At 44.0% G+C, this 14,566-nt stretch overlaps 1 protein-coding gene across 2 annotated transcripts in view; it reads right to left on the bottom strand.

The window, feature by feature from the left end:
- EDEM2 (ER degradation enhancer, mannosidase alpha-like 2) overlaps nucleotides 1-8,380 on the bottom strand; it is a 33,515-nt gene extending 25,135 nt beyond the window's left edge. The window contains exons 1-4 of one of the 2 annotated variants that reach the window (XM_011972411.1): nucleotides 8,174-8,380; nucleotides 7,834-7,944; nucleotides 5,710-5,749; nucleotides 2,758-2,863 (exon numbers count right to left, since the gene is read on the bottom strand). In XM_011972411.1, coding sequence (XP_011827801.1) covers nucleotides 2,758-2,863; nucleotides 5,710-5,749; nucleotides 7,834-7,944; nucleotides 8,174-8,280 — 364 coding nt within the window. In that variant the 5' untranslated portion in view covers nucleotides 8,281-8,380. The remainder of the gene's footprint in view (nucleotides 1-2,757; nucleotides 2,864-5,709; nucleotides 5,750-7,833; nucleotides 7,945-8,173) is intronic. The other variant, XM_011972412.1, reaches the window with a different exon arrangement.
- Between the last annotated feature and the right edge of the window lie 6,186 nt (nucleotides 8,381-14,566).

The raw sequence follows: 14,566 nt of genomic DNA, 5'->3' as shown, positions 1-14,566 counted from the left end.
GGAGGCGGAGGTTGCGGTGAGCCGAGATCGCGCCATTGCACTCCAGCCTGGGCAAAAAGAGCGAAACTCTGTCTCAAAAAAAAAAAACAACAAAAAACAAAAACAAATAAAAAAAAAACACTGCAGAACACCAAAGGGAAAAAAGATCTCGAGTGCAGCCAGAATCCATGTAATAAGTATTAATGCTGGGTGATGGGCACATCTGGTTCATTATACTATTTTCTCTACTTTTATGTTTGAAGTTTTCCATAATAAAAAGTTTTTAAAAGGAGACACCAAAGTGAAAACCAAAACAAGATTCTCTACAAAGAAATAATAAATTGACAGATTACTTCTTAACAATAATGAAACCAGAAGATATTGGAAAATTTTTTCAATACAATAAGAGAAAGTAATCATCAACCTAGAACCATACACCCAGCAAAAATATCACCCAAAGGCCAACCAAAGACAGTGGAATAAAGACATTTTCATATAAACAAAAGCTGGGAATGTTTCCGAAGCACACACCTGCATTAAAGGAAATTCTAAAGGAAACACTTTGGAGAAAAGGTCTGACACACGAAAAGAAAAGATAGTCAAAAAAGTGGTAAAAAGGCCAGGCACAGTGGCTCACGCCTGTAATTCCAGCACTTTGGGAAGCCAAGGCAGGTGGATCACTCAAGGTCAGGAGTTTGAGACCAGCCTGGCCAACGTGGTGAAACACCATCTGTACTAAAAATACAAAAATTAGCCTGGCGTGGTGGTGCACACCTGTAATCCCAGCTACTCGGGAGTCTGAGGCAGGAGAATCATTTCAACCCAGGAGGTTGAGGTTGCAGTGAGCCAAGATCGTGCCATTGCACTCCAACCTGGGTGACAGAGTGAGACTCTATTTCAAACCAAAAACAACAACAAAAAAGTGGTAAATATATGCGTAAATGCAAAACTTCAACAGTATAGAACAAAAATTATAATGTATGGAGGATTTAAAACAAATAACTAAAATATATAACTATAGCATATAGGTCAGGATGTTCTCTAAGCCAGGTTTTGCATTATTCAGGAGTAGAACAAAGATTTTCACTAAATTTGGACTTTGATAAGTTATGTTTATTAAATTTACTTGGTAAACTATGTAAAAAGCTAGATATTGTGCATAATTTCCATATTGGTAAGAGGAAAATGGAATGGGGGAAATACAATCTAAAGAAGGCATGAAAAAGGGCAGAATAAAGGAACATAAAGAAGATGGCACAGGGCCGGGTGCAGTGGCTCACACCTATAATCCCAGCACTTTGGGAGGCTGAGGCGGGCGGATCACCTGAGGTCAGGAGTTCGAGACTAGCCTGGCCAACATGGTGAAACCCCATCTGTACTAAAAATACAAAAATTAGCAGGGCAAGGTGGCGAGCACCTGCAATCCCAGCTACATGGGAGGCTGAGACAGGATAATCGCTTGAACACGGGAGGCAGAGGTTGCAGTAAGCCGAGATCGCACCACTACGCTCCCGCCTGGGCAACAGAGCGAGACTCCATCTCAAAAAAAAACAGAAGATGGCACAGAGAGCACAATACTGTAGAAATGAGTGCAAATATATCAGTAATTACAGTAAATGTAAATGGATTAAATGTTTCAGTTAAAGATTGTCAGCATGGATAAAATATAACACACTATTTGCAAAAGATGTATCTAATCATAAAACTACAGAAAGATGGAAAGGATAGAAAAAGATACATGGGAAAATGTCAACCAAAAGAAAGCTGGTATCAATTATATTCATATCAAAAATGAAGGCATAAGAACGACTTTCATTCACGGATGACAAACTGGGCTCAGAAGCTGGGAGACACAGTCAACAAGCACAGCCTCAAACTCACGCCGGATTCCTAAACCAGGATTTTAGACCATGTTGTCCCTCTGCTCTCTTCTCTTGTTTAAAATTTTTATGGATCATATGTCTGGAATATAAGTTTCATTGCAGAAAACATACAAAATAATAGGGAAAAGTAGAACTCTGCCATCCAGAGGTGACAGCTGTTAAGTGGTCTAGAAGTCAATGCAAATAAGGGTTGTGGTAGCTTCACAAGAATCATTGGAAGTCTGCTAAAAATACTGATCCTAGGACCCAACCCAGAGATTCCAATTCATTAGGTTTAGGGTGGAGCTTCAACATCTGGATTTTTTAAAAGGTCCTAAGTGGTTCCTACGGGCAGCCAAGTTTGGAAGATTAATGCCCTAGATTTGCACTGTCCAATACAATAATCACTAACCACATGTGACTATTTAAATTTAATATCATTAAAATTAAATGAAATTAAACATTCAGTTCCATAGTTGTAGTAGATACATTCCAAATGCTCAAGAGCTCATGTGGTTAGTGGCTACCACACTGGCCAAAACACAGAAAATAAAACATTTCCATCATTGCAGAAAATTGGATTGGACAGACAGTAAGTTCCAAGAAGGCAAGGATCATATCTCTCTTGTTCATAGCTGTGTGCCTAGTATCAAATATATATTAAAGAGGTGAGTAATCTGGTGTATTTCTTTCCAGGCTTTTAGTCTCCTGGTCACTTTCATACCTGAAACTGATGAGGAAATCCTGAGACTTCCCCACCTCATCCTCCAGGAGAGAAGGAGAGCTCTGTCGGTCAGAGGTTTTGGCCAAGGGTCCTGGCATGGTCAGTCCTTAAAATCCTATTTACCACTTTTTGGTTTACAGAGGCAATTTCACACTCTCTTTTCTTTTAAAGGTCCTAGAGAGCAGCCCTCACCTCGAATGTTGGTTTCAAACACAGAGGCGTTCACATCAATATCAAAGTCCACGTTGTCCTGGAGCACTTCAACCACTCTTTGGAATTCTGAGACATTCCCCAAAATCTGGAAATAAAAAAGAGACCTGACGCTGAGGCTGTTGCATGCATGGAGGCAGATTCAGAGTCTGGGATCCTATGTTGATGTGGCCCTCACAAATTCCACTTAAGACCTCCAGTTTCTTTCCTAGGATTGGTGACAGCAGAAGAAAGCACTGAGAGCTAGAGATCATCCAGAGACTTCATATCAAGAGACTGGTTAAGTAAATTCCTAGGTCCCAATTAAGAGTGACGATGTAGTCATTTAAACGGACACAATAGGCCGGGCGCGGTGGCTCAAGCCTGTAATCCAGCACTTTGAGAGGCCGAGACGGGCGGATCATGAGGTCAGGAGATCGAGACCATCCTGGCTAACACTGTGAAACCCCGTCTCTACTAAAACTCTACTAAGAAATACAAAAAACTAGCCGGGCGAGGTGGCAGGCGCCTGTAGTCCCAGCTACTCAGGAGGCTGAGGCAGGAGAATGGCGTAAACCCGGGAGGCGGAGCTTGCAGTGAGCTGAGATCTGGCCACTGCACTCCAGCCTGGGCGACAGAGCAAGACTCCGCCTCAAAAACAAACAAACAAAAACGGACACAATATAAAGAATGCAAACTACACGGAAGTCTTAGGTTTTTTGTTTTGTTTTTTTGAGACAGAGTCTCACTCTGTCGCCCAGGGTGGAGTGCAGTGGCGAGATCTCAGCTTACTTCAAGCTCCGCCTCCCGGATTCTCCTGCCTCAGCCTCCTGAGTAGCTGGGATTATGCGCCACCATGCCCAGCTAATTTTTGTATTTTTAGTAGAGACAGGGTTTCACCATATTGGCCAGGCTGGTCTCGAACTCCTAACCTCGTGATCCACCCGCCTCAGCCTCCCAAAGTGCTGGGATTACAGGAGTGAGCCACCGCACCCAGCCAAAAGTCTTAGTTTGACATTTTGCAGTAGGTATCAGTTGTTTTTAACCCTGTCTTGTCATGTTCAACCTTGTGGAAAACAGAACAGGTTGGCTGACCCAAAACTAAATTCATTCCTACCCTCTTTACCTCATGGCCTCCCACCAGAGGTTGGAAATCCAGAAGCTTTCTCAGCCTCCTTTGCTGCTGCAGTTGATTGTTTACCCAGTCAATTCTGACCCTTGAGAATTCTACTGGGGGCACTTCTGGGAAGGCTTCTGTTTTCTTAATACCAAGGGACAAACAGCTAACATGGCTTTTAGTCTCTCTCTTTCTGCCTTGAACTCAGACTTGATTTCTGAAGCGATGGCAGCTATGTGAGACCATGAGGTACTAAGCATGAGAATAAAAGCCAAACCACTAACGATACTAGAATGCAAAGCTACAAAGAGCCTAGTCTCTGATAACACGGTTGAGTAGCTGACCCAACGCTAGAAATTACCTCTAGACTTTCTTTTGCTTGAGAAAATAAACCTTTTTTATTTCAACCATTAGCCAAATGCAATCTCAATCTCTCTTCTTTTGACAATAAATAACATCTCAGTTTACCCTCTAGGAATCACTCTTCCCCAGTAGTCACTCCTGTGATTTGGGAGAGGCTGATCCCATCCCTCTGGCTATGGAATGGGTACTTGACCTGGACCAGTCCAAGACTTTTTTTTGTTTTGTTTTGAGACAGGGTCTTGCTCTGTTGCACAAGTTGGAGTGCAGTGGTGTGATCATAGCTCATCACAGCCTTGAACTCCGGGGCTCAAGTAATGCTGGCCTCCCAAACTGCTGGGATTACAGGCATGAACCACCACGCCTGGCCCTTTTTACCTTTCTAAGCATCAGGTTTCTTTTATATCTTTTGTTTGTTTGTTTGTCTGAGACAGGGTTTTACTCTATTACCCAGACCAGAGTGCAGTGGTGCAATCTTGGCTCACCGCAACCTCTGCCTCCCTGACTCAAACAATCCTCCCACCTCACCCTCCTCCCAAACAGATGGAGCCACAGACATGTGCCGTCATGCCTAATTTTTTATATTTTTGGTAGAGACTGGGTTTCACCATATTGCCCAGGCTGGTCTTGAACTCCTGTGCTTAAGTGATCCTCCCGCCTTGGCCTCCCAAAGTGCTGGGATTACAGGCGTGAGCCACTGCACCCAGTCGTAAGCATCAGGTTTCTTAGCCATAAGAAGGAGTATATGTACTTACCTCAAGAAGTTGTTGGAAGAATTAATACATGTCTATACTAAGCCCTACACAAACATACTAATTAGTCACTGATATTATTTTTTTATTTTTAATTTTTTGAGACAGAGTTTCACTCGTCACCCAGGCTGGAGTGCAATGGTGCAATCTCAGCTCACTGCAACCTCTGCCTCCCGGGTTCAAGCAATTCTCCTGCCTCAGCCTCCCCAGTAGCTGGGATAACAGACATGTGCCACTACGCCAGGCTAATTTTTTGTATTTTAATAGAGACGGGGTTTCACCATATTGGCTGGGCTGGTCTCGAACCCCTGACCTCAGGTGATCTGCCTGCCTCAGCCTTCCAAAGTGCTGGGATCACAGGTGTGAGCCACCGTGCTCAACCTGATATCCTTTTATTATCATTGAACACGACTCCTAGAATGTAAGCCTCTGAAAACAGGAGGATGTCAAAGTCTCTGTATCCTCCGCAGAGTTATACAAGCCTATTACAAGTCTCCGTACATAACAGGTCCTCTATAAATGTTTGCTAAATAAATGAATCTGCATGAGTTGTAGTTCATTTTTCCCTATGTAGCTAGGCAACTGCAGCGGACAGTTCAGAATCATGAGATGCAAATAAAAGGCCTAGGAAAGGAATTCATTTTTCACCCACAGTCAAGCTGCCAAAAGAGGAAGGATGTTGGTTATGTAACGGTGGAAAGGAAAAGAAACAGACGAGATACTTACCAGCAAGGTGTCCAGTGCGTCAATTAGAGTCAGAGAAAAACTGCAAAAGGACAGAAATCCCAGCCGCTTAGTAAGAAAATCAAATACCAGACATTATGGCTGCCCTAGATCTGATCCCCCTAAAAGTAAATGAGGCAAAGTAATGCCTCTGCCTGTCCCACTTACAGTCACAACAGAGAAACCACAGTGAAAATCGCAGGGATCCTCTGACCCACTTAATGCACCTGGGAGGGTTGGCTGATGTAGCTCCACTGTAATTAAATACATCACCTATATTCTGGCATTCTCCTCTACCATTGGGAGGCAGTATACGATTGTAGCTTAAAGCACAGGCTTTTCACCAATTTTCACATCTAGGAATTTACCCCACAGTGAACGGCTCTTTGACAGTGTTCATGGCAGTATTGTTTAGAACAGCAAGAGGCTGGAAAGAACCCAACTGTCCGCCCATTAATGGGTGATTAAACTGTGTTATAAACAGTGCAAAACTATGAAGTTATCAAAAAGATTGTCATCAAGACTTCTATGTGCTGATGGAAAGATATTCGAATTGTTTTTAATGAAAAAGACAGGGTGGTTTAGTATGTTTCCATCTGTGTTTCAAAAAGACATACTTACTGACAGAAAGCAGATCAGAAATTGTTAGGGTCAGTGGTGGTGCAGGGATGAACTATAAAGGGTCACAAGGGAGCTTTTTAAGATAACAGAAGTGTTTCATATCTTGACTGTGATGGTGGTCACTATGCACTTAAAACGAGCGTAGGCCAGGCATGGTGGCTCATGCCTGTAATCCCCCAGCACTTTGGGAGGCCGAGGTGGGTGGATCACCTTAGGTCAGGAGTTCAAGACCAGCCTGGCCAAATGGCAAAACCCCATTTCCACAAAAAAATTATCCAGGTGTGGTGGTGGGCTCCTATAATCCCAACTACCTGGGAGGCTGAGGCAGGAGACTCGCTTGAAGCCAGGAGGCGGAGGTTGCAGTGAGCCAAGATCACACCATTGCACGCCAGCCTGGGAAACAACAAACTCCATCTCAAAAAAAAAAAGAGTATACTTTATTATATGTAAATTATGCCTTTAAGAAGTTCATTTTAAAAAGATACACATATACACATCTATATGTATAATGGCACAAACCAAGAATATTTCTGGAGAGATACGAAGGAAAGTTAATAGTTGGAATTCTAGGGTATGGGAGATATTTATTGTATATAATTTTTTACCACTTGAATTTGCCATTTGTATTTACTTTGTTGCAACTTAAAAAAATAAAAACCATCACAAGTTTTGAGTTTAATTTCTCTCGACCTTAGCACATTCGTGTGTAAAACAGGGATAATGGCACCTAACTTGTAGGGGTATTAAGATAATTAAAGGAGATGACACAGTAAAATGTTTAGCACAGTGTTCAATCAATGCCAGCTTCAGCTAATGCAAGGATTCTTCACTCAGCAAGGAATAAGCCAGTGAATTCCAGCTCTCATAGATTTTTATTCTAGTGGGAACGAGAAAGACAAACCAGTGGATAAGTGAAAATGAGAGTATCAAAGAGAAGTGCTACAAAGAAAATAAAACAGGTAACTTGTGAGAGTGACTTAAAAGGGAGTCGTGGGTCGTTAGGGAAGCGGATGCTGAGGAGGTGACTACTGAGCTGAGATCTGAATGACAAGCAGCAGCCAGTTATGGGAGGAAAACGGGGAGAGTGTATTTCAGGCACAGGGAACACCAACTACAAACAGTTAAGTTTTAGGAGTGTCACACTCCTTCCTCGACCTGAATGCCCACCTGCACAATGAAAGGGTTGGGTTTTCTAATTCTTGGAGCCCTTCCACGGTTTCTTGTTACTCCAGAAATTGCCTATGTCCCCATAGCTGGTGCCTGTTACTGCTGGCGCTGAGCCCAGCGATCCAGCCCACCCGGCTAATCCAGGACTTTTTTTTCACTGAGAGAGGCTAAATGGATCCTGGAGGTGATAGCAAGAATTGGAGGGAGCGCGGTTGTAGCTCATCTGGGGGCTTTCCGGTGCCGGTGAGGAGACCATGAAGCCACCAGCCCCAGTTGACCCGCCCGCCTAGGCCCGGAGAGTCAGACCCTGGCCGCCCCTTGCCCCTCCGCTCGCACTACCTGCCCCAGGTGTCGTGCCCGTCACAGGTGAGAGGTCGTAGCTCATCGAAGGGAAAGGCATTCTCCAGGTAGCTGTCGTAGGCGTGGTAGAACATGGCCTTGACTCGCTCCCTGGGCGTGGGACGAGAAATCAGGCATGGGGCCAGAACACAAAAACAAGCGGGGGAAGAACAAGATACAGGGCGGAAAGTGGGAATCACTAGCTGATTTCTGCCTGGGACCTAGCGGCGGGGTCCGAGCAAGTCGGGGTAGGGGACCTGGGATGGACAGAAAGGGAAGGGACCCGGTTCGCGCATCCCATTCCCCAACTGCGAAAGGGCGGGAACCTGGCCTCCTTCACCTGTAGTGGGCGGGATCTGGCGCGGAGCCGTCGGGACCTGGCGCACCATGGTGCAGAGGCAGCAGCGCGCACAGGAGGCCGAGCGAGATGAGCAGCCGGAAAGGCATAGAGCTCGTGTCGTCTCAGCGCCGCCGCAGCAGCAGCAGCCACTGCAACCAGCTCATCCTAGGAGCTGCTGCGGGTTCTTCCGGGGACCCGCGCCACTGCGCCTGCGCGCTGAGAAATCAGCCTCTCACTTCCGGACTACAAGCCCCGGAATGCAATGGGCAGCGAAACGTGGCCGAAGAGCAACTTGGGATATACGGTTTCGGAAACACTGATCAACGTGTCTTAAAGACAGTGGCTGTTGTTACTACTGTTATTAATTAATGTTTTAATAATAACAGCTAGCGTGCACTGAGCACTTATTGTGTACTAGTACTGTACGGAGCATTTAAAATGCATTCTGTCATATTTGTTTCAACAACCTTATTAAGCATGAAGGCTGGGTAAACATGAGAAATGTTCAGCCTCTACCATTATTATGTAGCAGAAGGAGCCGCAGACAAAACTCCTCAGACGCCGGGTTAAAGAAGGAAGGAGCTTTAATCGGCTGGGAGCGTGGGCTGACTCAAGTCTCAAAAACCGAGCTCCCCGAGTGAGCAATTCCTGTCTCTTTTAAGAGCTTACAACTCTAAGGGGGTCCGCCTGAGAGGGTCGTGATTGATTGAGGAAGCAGTGGGTGTGTGCCTAGGGGCTGCATGCACCGATAATCACAAGGGAACAGAACAGGACAGGGATTTTTACAATGCTTTTCCATACAATGTCTGGAATCTATAGATAATATAACCGGTTAGTTCAGGGCTGGATCTTTAATTACCAGGCCTGGAATGCAGCGCTGGGCTGTCTGACTACTGATTTAACTTCTGTCTTTAACTCCTACTTTTTATTTGAGGCAGAAATTGGGCATAAGATAATATGAGGGGTGGTCTGCTCCGCTATTTAGGGATATTAAGCTTCCCAAACCAGTTACTTGTTGATTGTATAAGATACAACTCACATTTATTTGTCCAAAACTTCCACTTTTTTTTTTTTTTTAATCTCTTGCATTTTCTGATGCTGTCACTCTTGAGGTTTCCTGAAATCCCTTCAGTTCTAGAAATTCATGACATTTCTTTCCTTCCACTTTGGGATGTGGTTACACAATCACGGTCCCTTCAGTCTCCATCTCAAACCGGAAGCTTACCCCTATCAGCCCTGTAGAATGTCTTAGGTAAGAACGAATACCTTCGTCAGGCGCGGCGGCCCAAGCCTGTAATCCCAGCACTTTGGAAGGTTGAGGCGGGTGGATCACCTAAGGTTGAGAGATCGAAACCAGCCTGGCCAACCTGGTGAAACCCCGTCTTTACTAAAAATACGAAAATTAGCCAGGCATGGTGGTGGGTGCCTGTAATCCCAGCTACTGGGGAGGCTGAGGCAGGAGAATCACTTGAAACTGGAAGGCAGAGGTTGCAGTGTGCCAGGATCGCACCACTGCACTCCAGCCTGGGCAAAAGAGCAAAACTCCATCTCAAAAAAAAAAAAAAAGAAAGAAAAAAGAATGACTACTCTGGAGCACTATAGCTTTCAGGAGGTTTGTGATCCATTTCTCTATTTCCCTTATTCCCAAGTTTCTCAAGTTTGGTCAGCACCTTAGACCACAGCAACACCCATGACTTTGGTCAGTGTGACATGCAGTAGAACCAACCCTGAATTTGAAGTCAGATCTAGGCTCCAGTTAATTACAACTCTGTCACTCATCTATAACCTGTGTATGTGACCCTCTCCTCTGGGGCTAGCATCCTTGTCTATAAATAATGAGGTGTTTGAACAAATGGATCTTTGAGATCATTTTCGGTCTAGCTTTCTATGATTCTAGGATTGGCTATCTCCTATTTGCTGAAAAAGGCACATGGAAGTGGTAGCTCAGTTTGTTGAGCCGGAGTGCAGCCAGGCTTGGTCTCCTTTGGTCCCACATCTATCCCTGAAAACATCCCCCAAGTAAGTGTCTCAAAATGCCATCCATTGATAGAATTAAATCCCTGACAACCCAGAGAGATTGAGGTGATGTAGCCTAGAGGCTAAAAGTATGGGCTTTATATTTGGGCAGACCTGAGTTGGAGTACTAGCTTCATCACCTGTTAGGATATGACCCTGCCAGTTTTTCTCTGAGCCTCAGTTATCTCATCTGTATAATAGGAATAGTATTAGTACCTACTTAATAGGATTGTGAGGATTTGGTGAGCTATTGCATGTAAAGCACCTGGTATTGTGTCTGGCAGAAGAGACACTCAGTAAATATTAGGATGTTTTTATTTTTTATTTATTTATTTTTTGAGATGGAGTTTCATTCTTGTCACCCAGGCTGGAGTGCAATGGTGTGATCTCAGCTCGCTGCAACCTCTGCCTTCTGGGTTCAAGCGATTCTCCTGCCTCAGCTTCCGGAGTAGCTGGGATTACAGGCGCCTGCCACTGCACCCAGCTAATTTTTATATTTTTAGTAGAGACAGGGTTTCGCCATGTTGGCAAGGCTGGTCTTGAACTCCTGATCTCAGGTGATCCACCCCACCTCGGCCTCCCAAAGTGTTGGGATACAGGCGTGAGCCACCGCACCCAGCCTAGGATGTTTTTAGAAACTCTTCTTGGGGCTTCCAGATGGAAGGGAAAGGAGACGGCAGTAAGCTGAAACCTGGATAACAACACAGGAGCACTGTATTCGTTTCCTGTGATTCTTCCAACCAATTACCACAAACCAAGTGGCTTAAAGCAACAGAAATTTATTCTCTTGCAGTTTGGGAGGTCAGGAGCCTGAAATCAATTTCACTAGGCTAAAATTAAGTTCTTGACAGGGCCACACCCACTCCAAAGTCTCTAGGGGAGAATCCGTCCCTTGCCTCTCTAGATTCTCCTGAATGCTCGCATTCCTTGGCTTATGGTTGTATCCCTCTAGTATCTGCCCGTGTCTTCATATATCCTTCTCTGTGGATGTGTCACATCTTCTTCTGCTTTTCTCTTATAAGGACGTTTATAATTGCATTTAGCACCCCCCCATCCCCCCCACCCCCAGATAATACAGGATAAAACTCCCATTCCAAGATTTTTAACTTAATCACATCTGGAAAAAAAAAAAAAAAAAGAAACACCCCTTTTCCAAATAGAGAAACATTTACAGTTTCCAGAGATTAGGACCTGGCCTTTAGGGGGCTGTTTCCAGTCTAGCACAGGGACTAAATATTTTTCAGACCTGGGCCTTGCCCTGTTATGAAACTCACCTTCTCCATATTATAAATCATATAGCTTATTTTTTTTGTCTCCCATTCAAAATTCTAGTGTAGATAAAACTTTTGCAGGAAGGGTGGGTTCAGGTTGCCTGGATTTGGTAACGATAGGTCTCTCTTTATGAGCAAGACTGAAACACTCACGATTTTCCTTTATATTCTTTTTCTAGCTTGATATCATTTTCCACACTGTCACTGAACAAATAAAACCATGACTTAGGTTTTCACAATTCATGTGACTAATTTCATAGTTCTCTAGTGAGAATAAAAAACTTGTTTTACCCTCTGGAAAGTGTCAGAACTCTTCTTCCTCTCACTCTGTGTTTATAATATTGGATTCCAGAAGGTTATGACCTACCAGTGAAATGTCACACTTGAGCATTTAGTTGTGAAGAGACTCAGGGTAAGTTGCCTACCTCTCTGAGCCTCAATTTCCTATTGTAAAATACAGAAATTGATGATGCCATAAAGGAATTCTGGGAATTAAATGAGATAATGAAAGTGAAAATTCTCAGCACAATGACTGGTATATATTAAGTTCTTGATACATATTAATTCTCTTCCCTGCCTTCCCAACTCTTCCTTTTTTTAAAGGCGGAGCAGCTGGTTCCATTTACTGAGCATCTGCCCCTAGTCATCCAAGGCGTTATAGGCAATAGTTCCTACCCTCAAAAGTCTGAGGCACAGTGCTGAGCATATAACTAAGATTCCAAAATAATCAAGTCATAGGCCTTTCCCTTGAAGTGCTTGCAATTTTGTCAGAAGGGGAAGATGTCAATTGGAGAATACTTGGAATCATAGGGTGTTCAAGTCTTCCCTGTGGGTGAATAGAGTTTGGAGGGAGCTCAGATGACATCAGTATCTGAGGCCAATGTCCTTGGACAATGTTCAGTGGAACAAGACTTTGACTGGTCGTCAGAAACTCTTGGTCTTGTTACTTGTTTATCCACTATCTCTGTGTGATCTCGGGCAAGTCATTTTCCCTTTTGGGGACTCAGTTTCCATATCTGGAAGATGAAAGAGTGACTATCAGCACAAGGAAAATATTAACAGATCCATACAGAGTTATTGCAAAAAATCAGAAAACAGAATTCAACACACATCAACTGCAGAAATTTCCCCCCGAGAAACATCCATGAAGCAGAATAAAACAGTGCGACAGCATTCCAAACGGAATCTGACTATTTGCCAACAAAATAAGAAAGGAGGGGGATGGGGAGGGGGACAAGAAGACGGAGAAGGAAAAATTGTCACATGTATTGATAATAGCTAACATTTACATAGCAATTAATATGTTCTTTGTACTTTACATCCATCAACCATTAATCCTTACCACAACCCTCTGAGAAAGTGTCATTATCACCATTTTATAAACCAAAAACCTGAAGCACAGATTCTAAGAACTGAAGGGAGATTTAGCAACTTAATCAATGTCTCATACCGAGTAAGTAGAAGAGTCAAGGTTTGGATCCAAACAGCCTATACTCTAACGCATTAATGAAAATAATGACAAATATATCAATAAAAGGCCAATATAGAATTTAACAATGGAGATCTGGTGAACTGCTACAGTGGCCTCTAGCTTCAGCTTCATGTGGTTTTAGGGTCAACATTTCCTTCCCTTTTGCTGGAAAATTAGAGGGAAAAGCTCAATTCCCTGAAGTTGGAAGCCAAGGCATTTTAGATCCCCTTTGGCCAAATACACTTGACCTCTTTCAGCAGGGGAGAATCATTTTTCCAGCATCTGAAGGTCATTTGGTTCTCCCTCCCAAAGCCGGGGTTGCATACTACATACTTTTGACTTGCCAAAAAATAAGTTTATCCCTGGGAAATTTCCCATCTGTTGCTTTGTAGAAATGCTTGAACTTCTGTGTGCAGCATGTCCAAACATTTAGATCAATGACTCCCTGGTTAGAGTCCCAGACCGCGCTAGTTTTTTTTTTTTCTTTTTGAGATGAGAGTTTTGCTTTTGTCACCCAGGCTAGAGTGCAGTGGCGTGATCTCAGCTCACTGCAACCTCTGCCTCCTGGGTTCAAGCGATTCTCCTGCCTCAGCCTCCCGAGTAGCTGGGATTACAGGCATGTGTCACCATACCCGGCTAATTTTTATATTTTTGGTAGAGACAGCGTTTCACCATGTTGGCCAGCCTGGTCTCAAACTCCTGACCTCAGGTGATCCACCAACCTCGGCCTCCCAAAGTGTTGAGATGACAGGCATGAGCCACCGTGCCTGGCCTTACGCTTTTATTCTCAATTTATTTTTATTCTTTTTGAGATAGGGTCTCACTCGGTTACCTAGGCATGATCACTACTCACTTCAGCTTCGACCTCCCAGGCTCAAGTGATCTTTCCACCTCAGCCTCCCAATCAGCTGGGACCACAGATACGTGACACTATGCCCAGTTAATTTTTAATTTTTTGTAGAGACAAAGTCTTGCTGTATTGCCCAGGCCAGTCTTGAACTCCTGGGCTCAAGCAATCCTACCGCCTTGGTCTCCCAAAGTGTAGAGATTACAGGCATGAGCCACCACACCTGGCCTCAGACCACGTTTTTCTTATGCTTATGTTGGAAGTGAACTCAGACCTGTAGCTAAATCTGCCACGGAATTGTGCACTTCAAAATGGTTAAGATGGTAAGTTGTATCACATGTATTTTGTCACAATTTCTTAAAAATTAAAAAGTGAGGCTGGGCACAGTGGCTCAAGCCTATAATTCCAACACTTTGGGAGGCTGAGGTGGGCAGATTGCTTGAGCCCAGGAATTTGAGACCAGCTTGGGCAACATGGCAAAATCCTGTCACTACAAAAAAAAAGAAAAAAAAATTAGCAGGGTGTAGTGGCATGTGTCCCTAATCAAAGCTACTCAGGAGGCTGAGGAGGGAGGATCACCCTCCCACCTCAGCCTAAATGGAATGGAATAAATGGAATGTGATACAACAAAATTATTTATTATTATTATTATTATTATTATTATTATGATGTCTGCTGCCCTTTTGAAATACCCAATTCTGGCAGAGTGCAGTGGTTCACGCCTGTAATCCCAGCACTTTGGGAGGCCGAGGTGGGCAGATCACCTGAGGTCAGGAGTTCGAGAGCAG

This window comes from Mandrillus leucophaeus, unplaced genomic scaffold (genome assembly GCF_000951045.1).
Source record: "Mandrillus leucophaeus isolate KB7577 unplaced genomic scaffold, Mleu.le_1.0 Scaffold129, whole genome shotgun sequence".
NCBI classification, from domain to species: domain Eukaryota; kingdom Metazoa; phylum Chordata; class Mammalia; order Primates; family Cercopithecidae; genus Mandrillus; species Mandrillus leucophaeus.
Note: the sequence above shows the minus strand (reverse complement) of the source record. Positions and strands in the feature narration are given on the sequence as shown.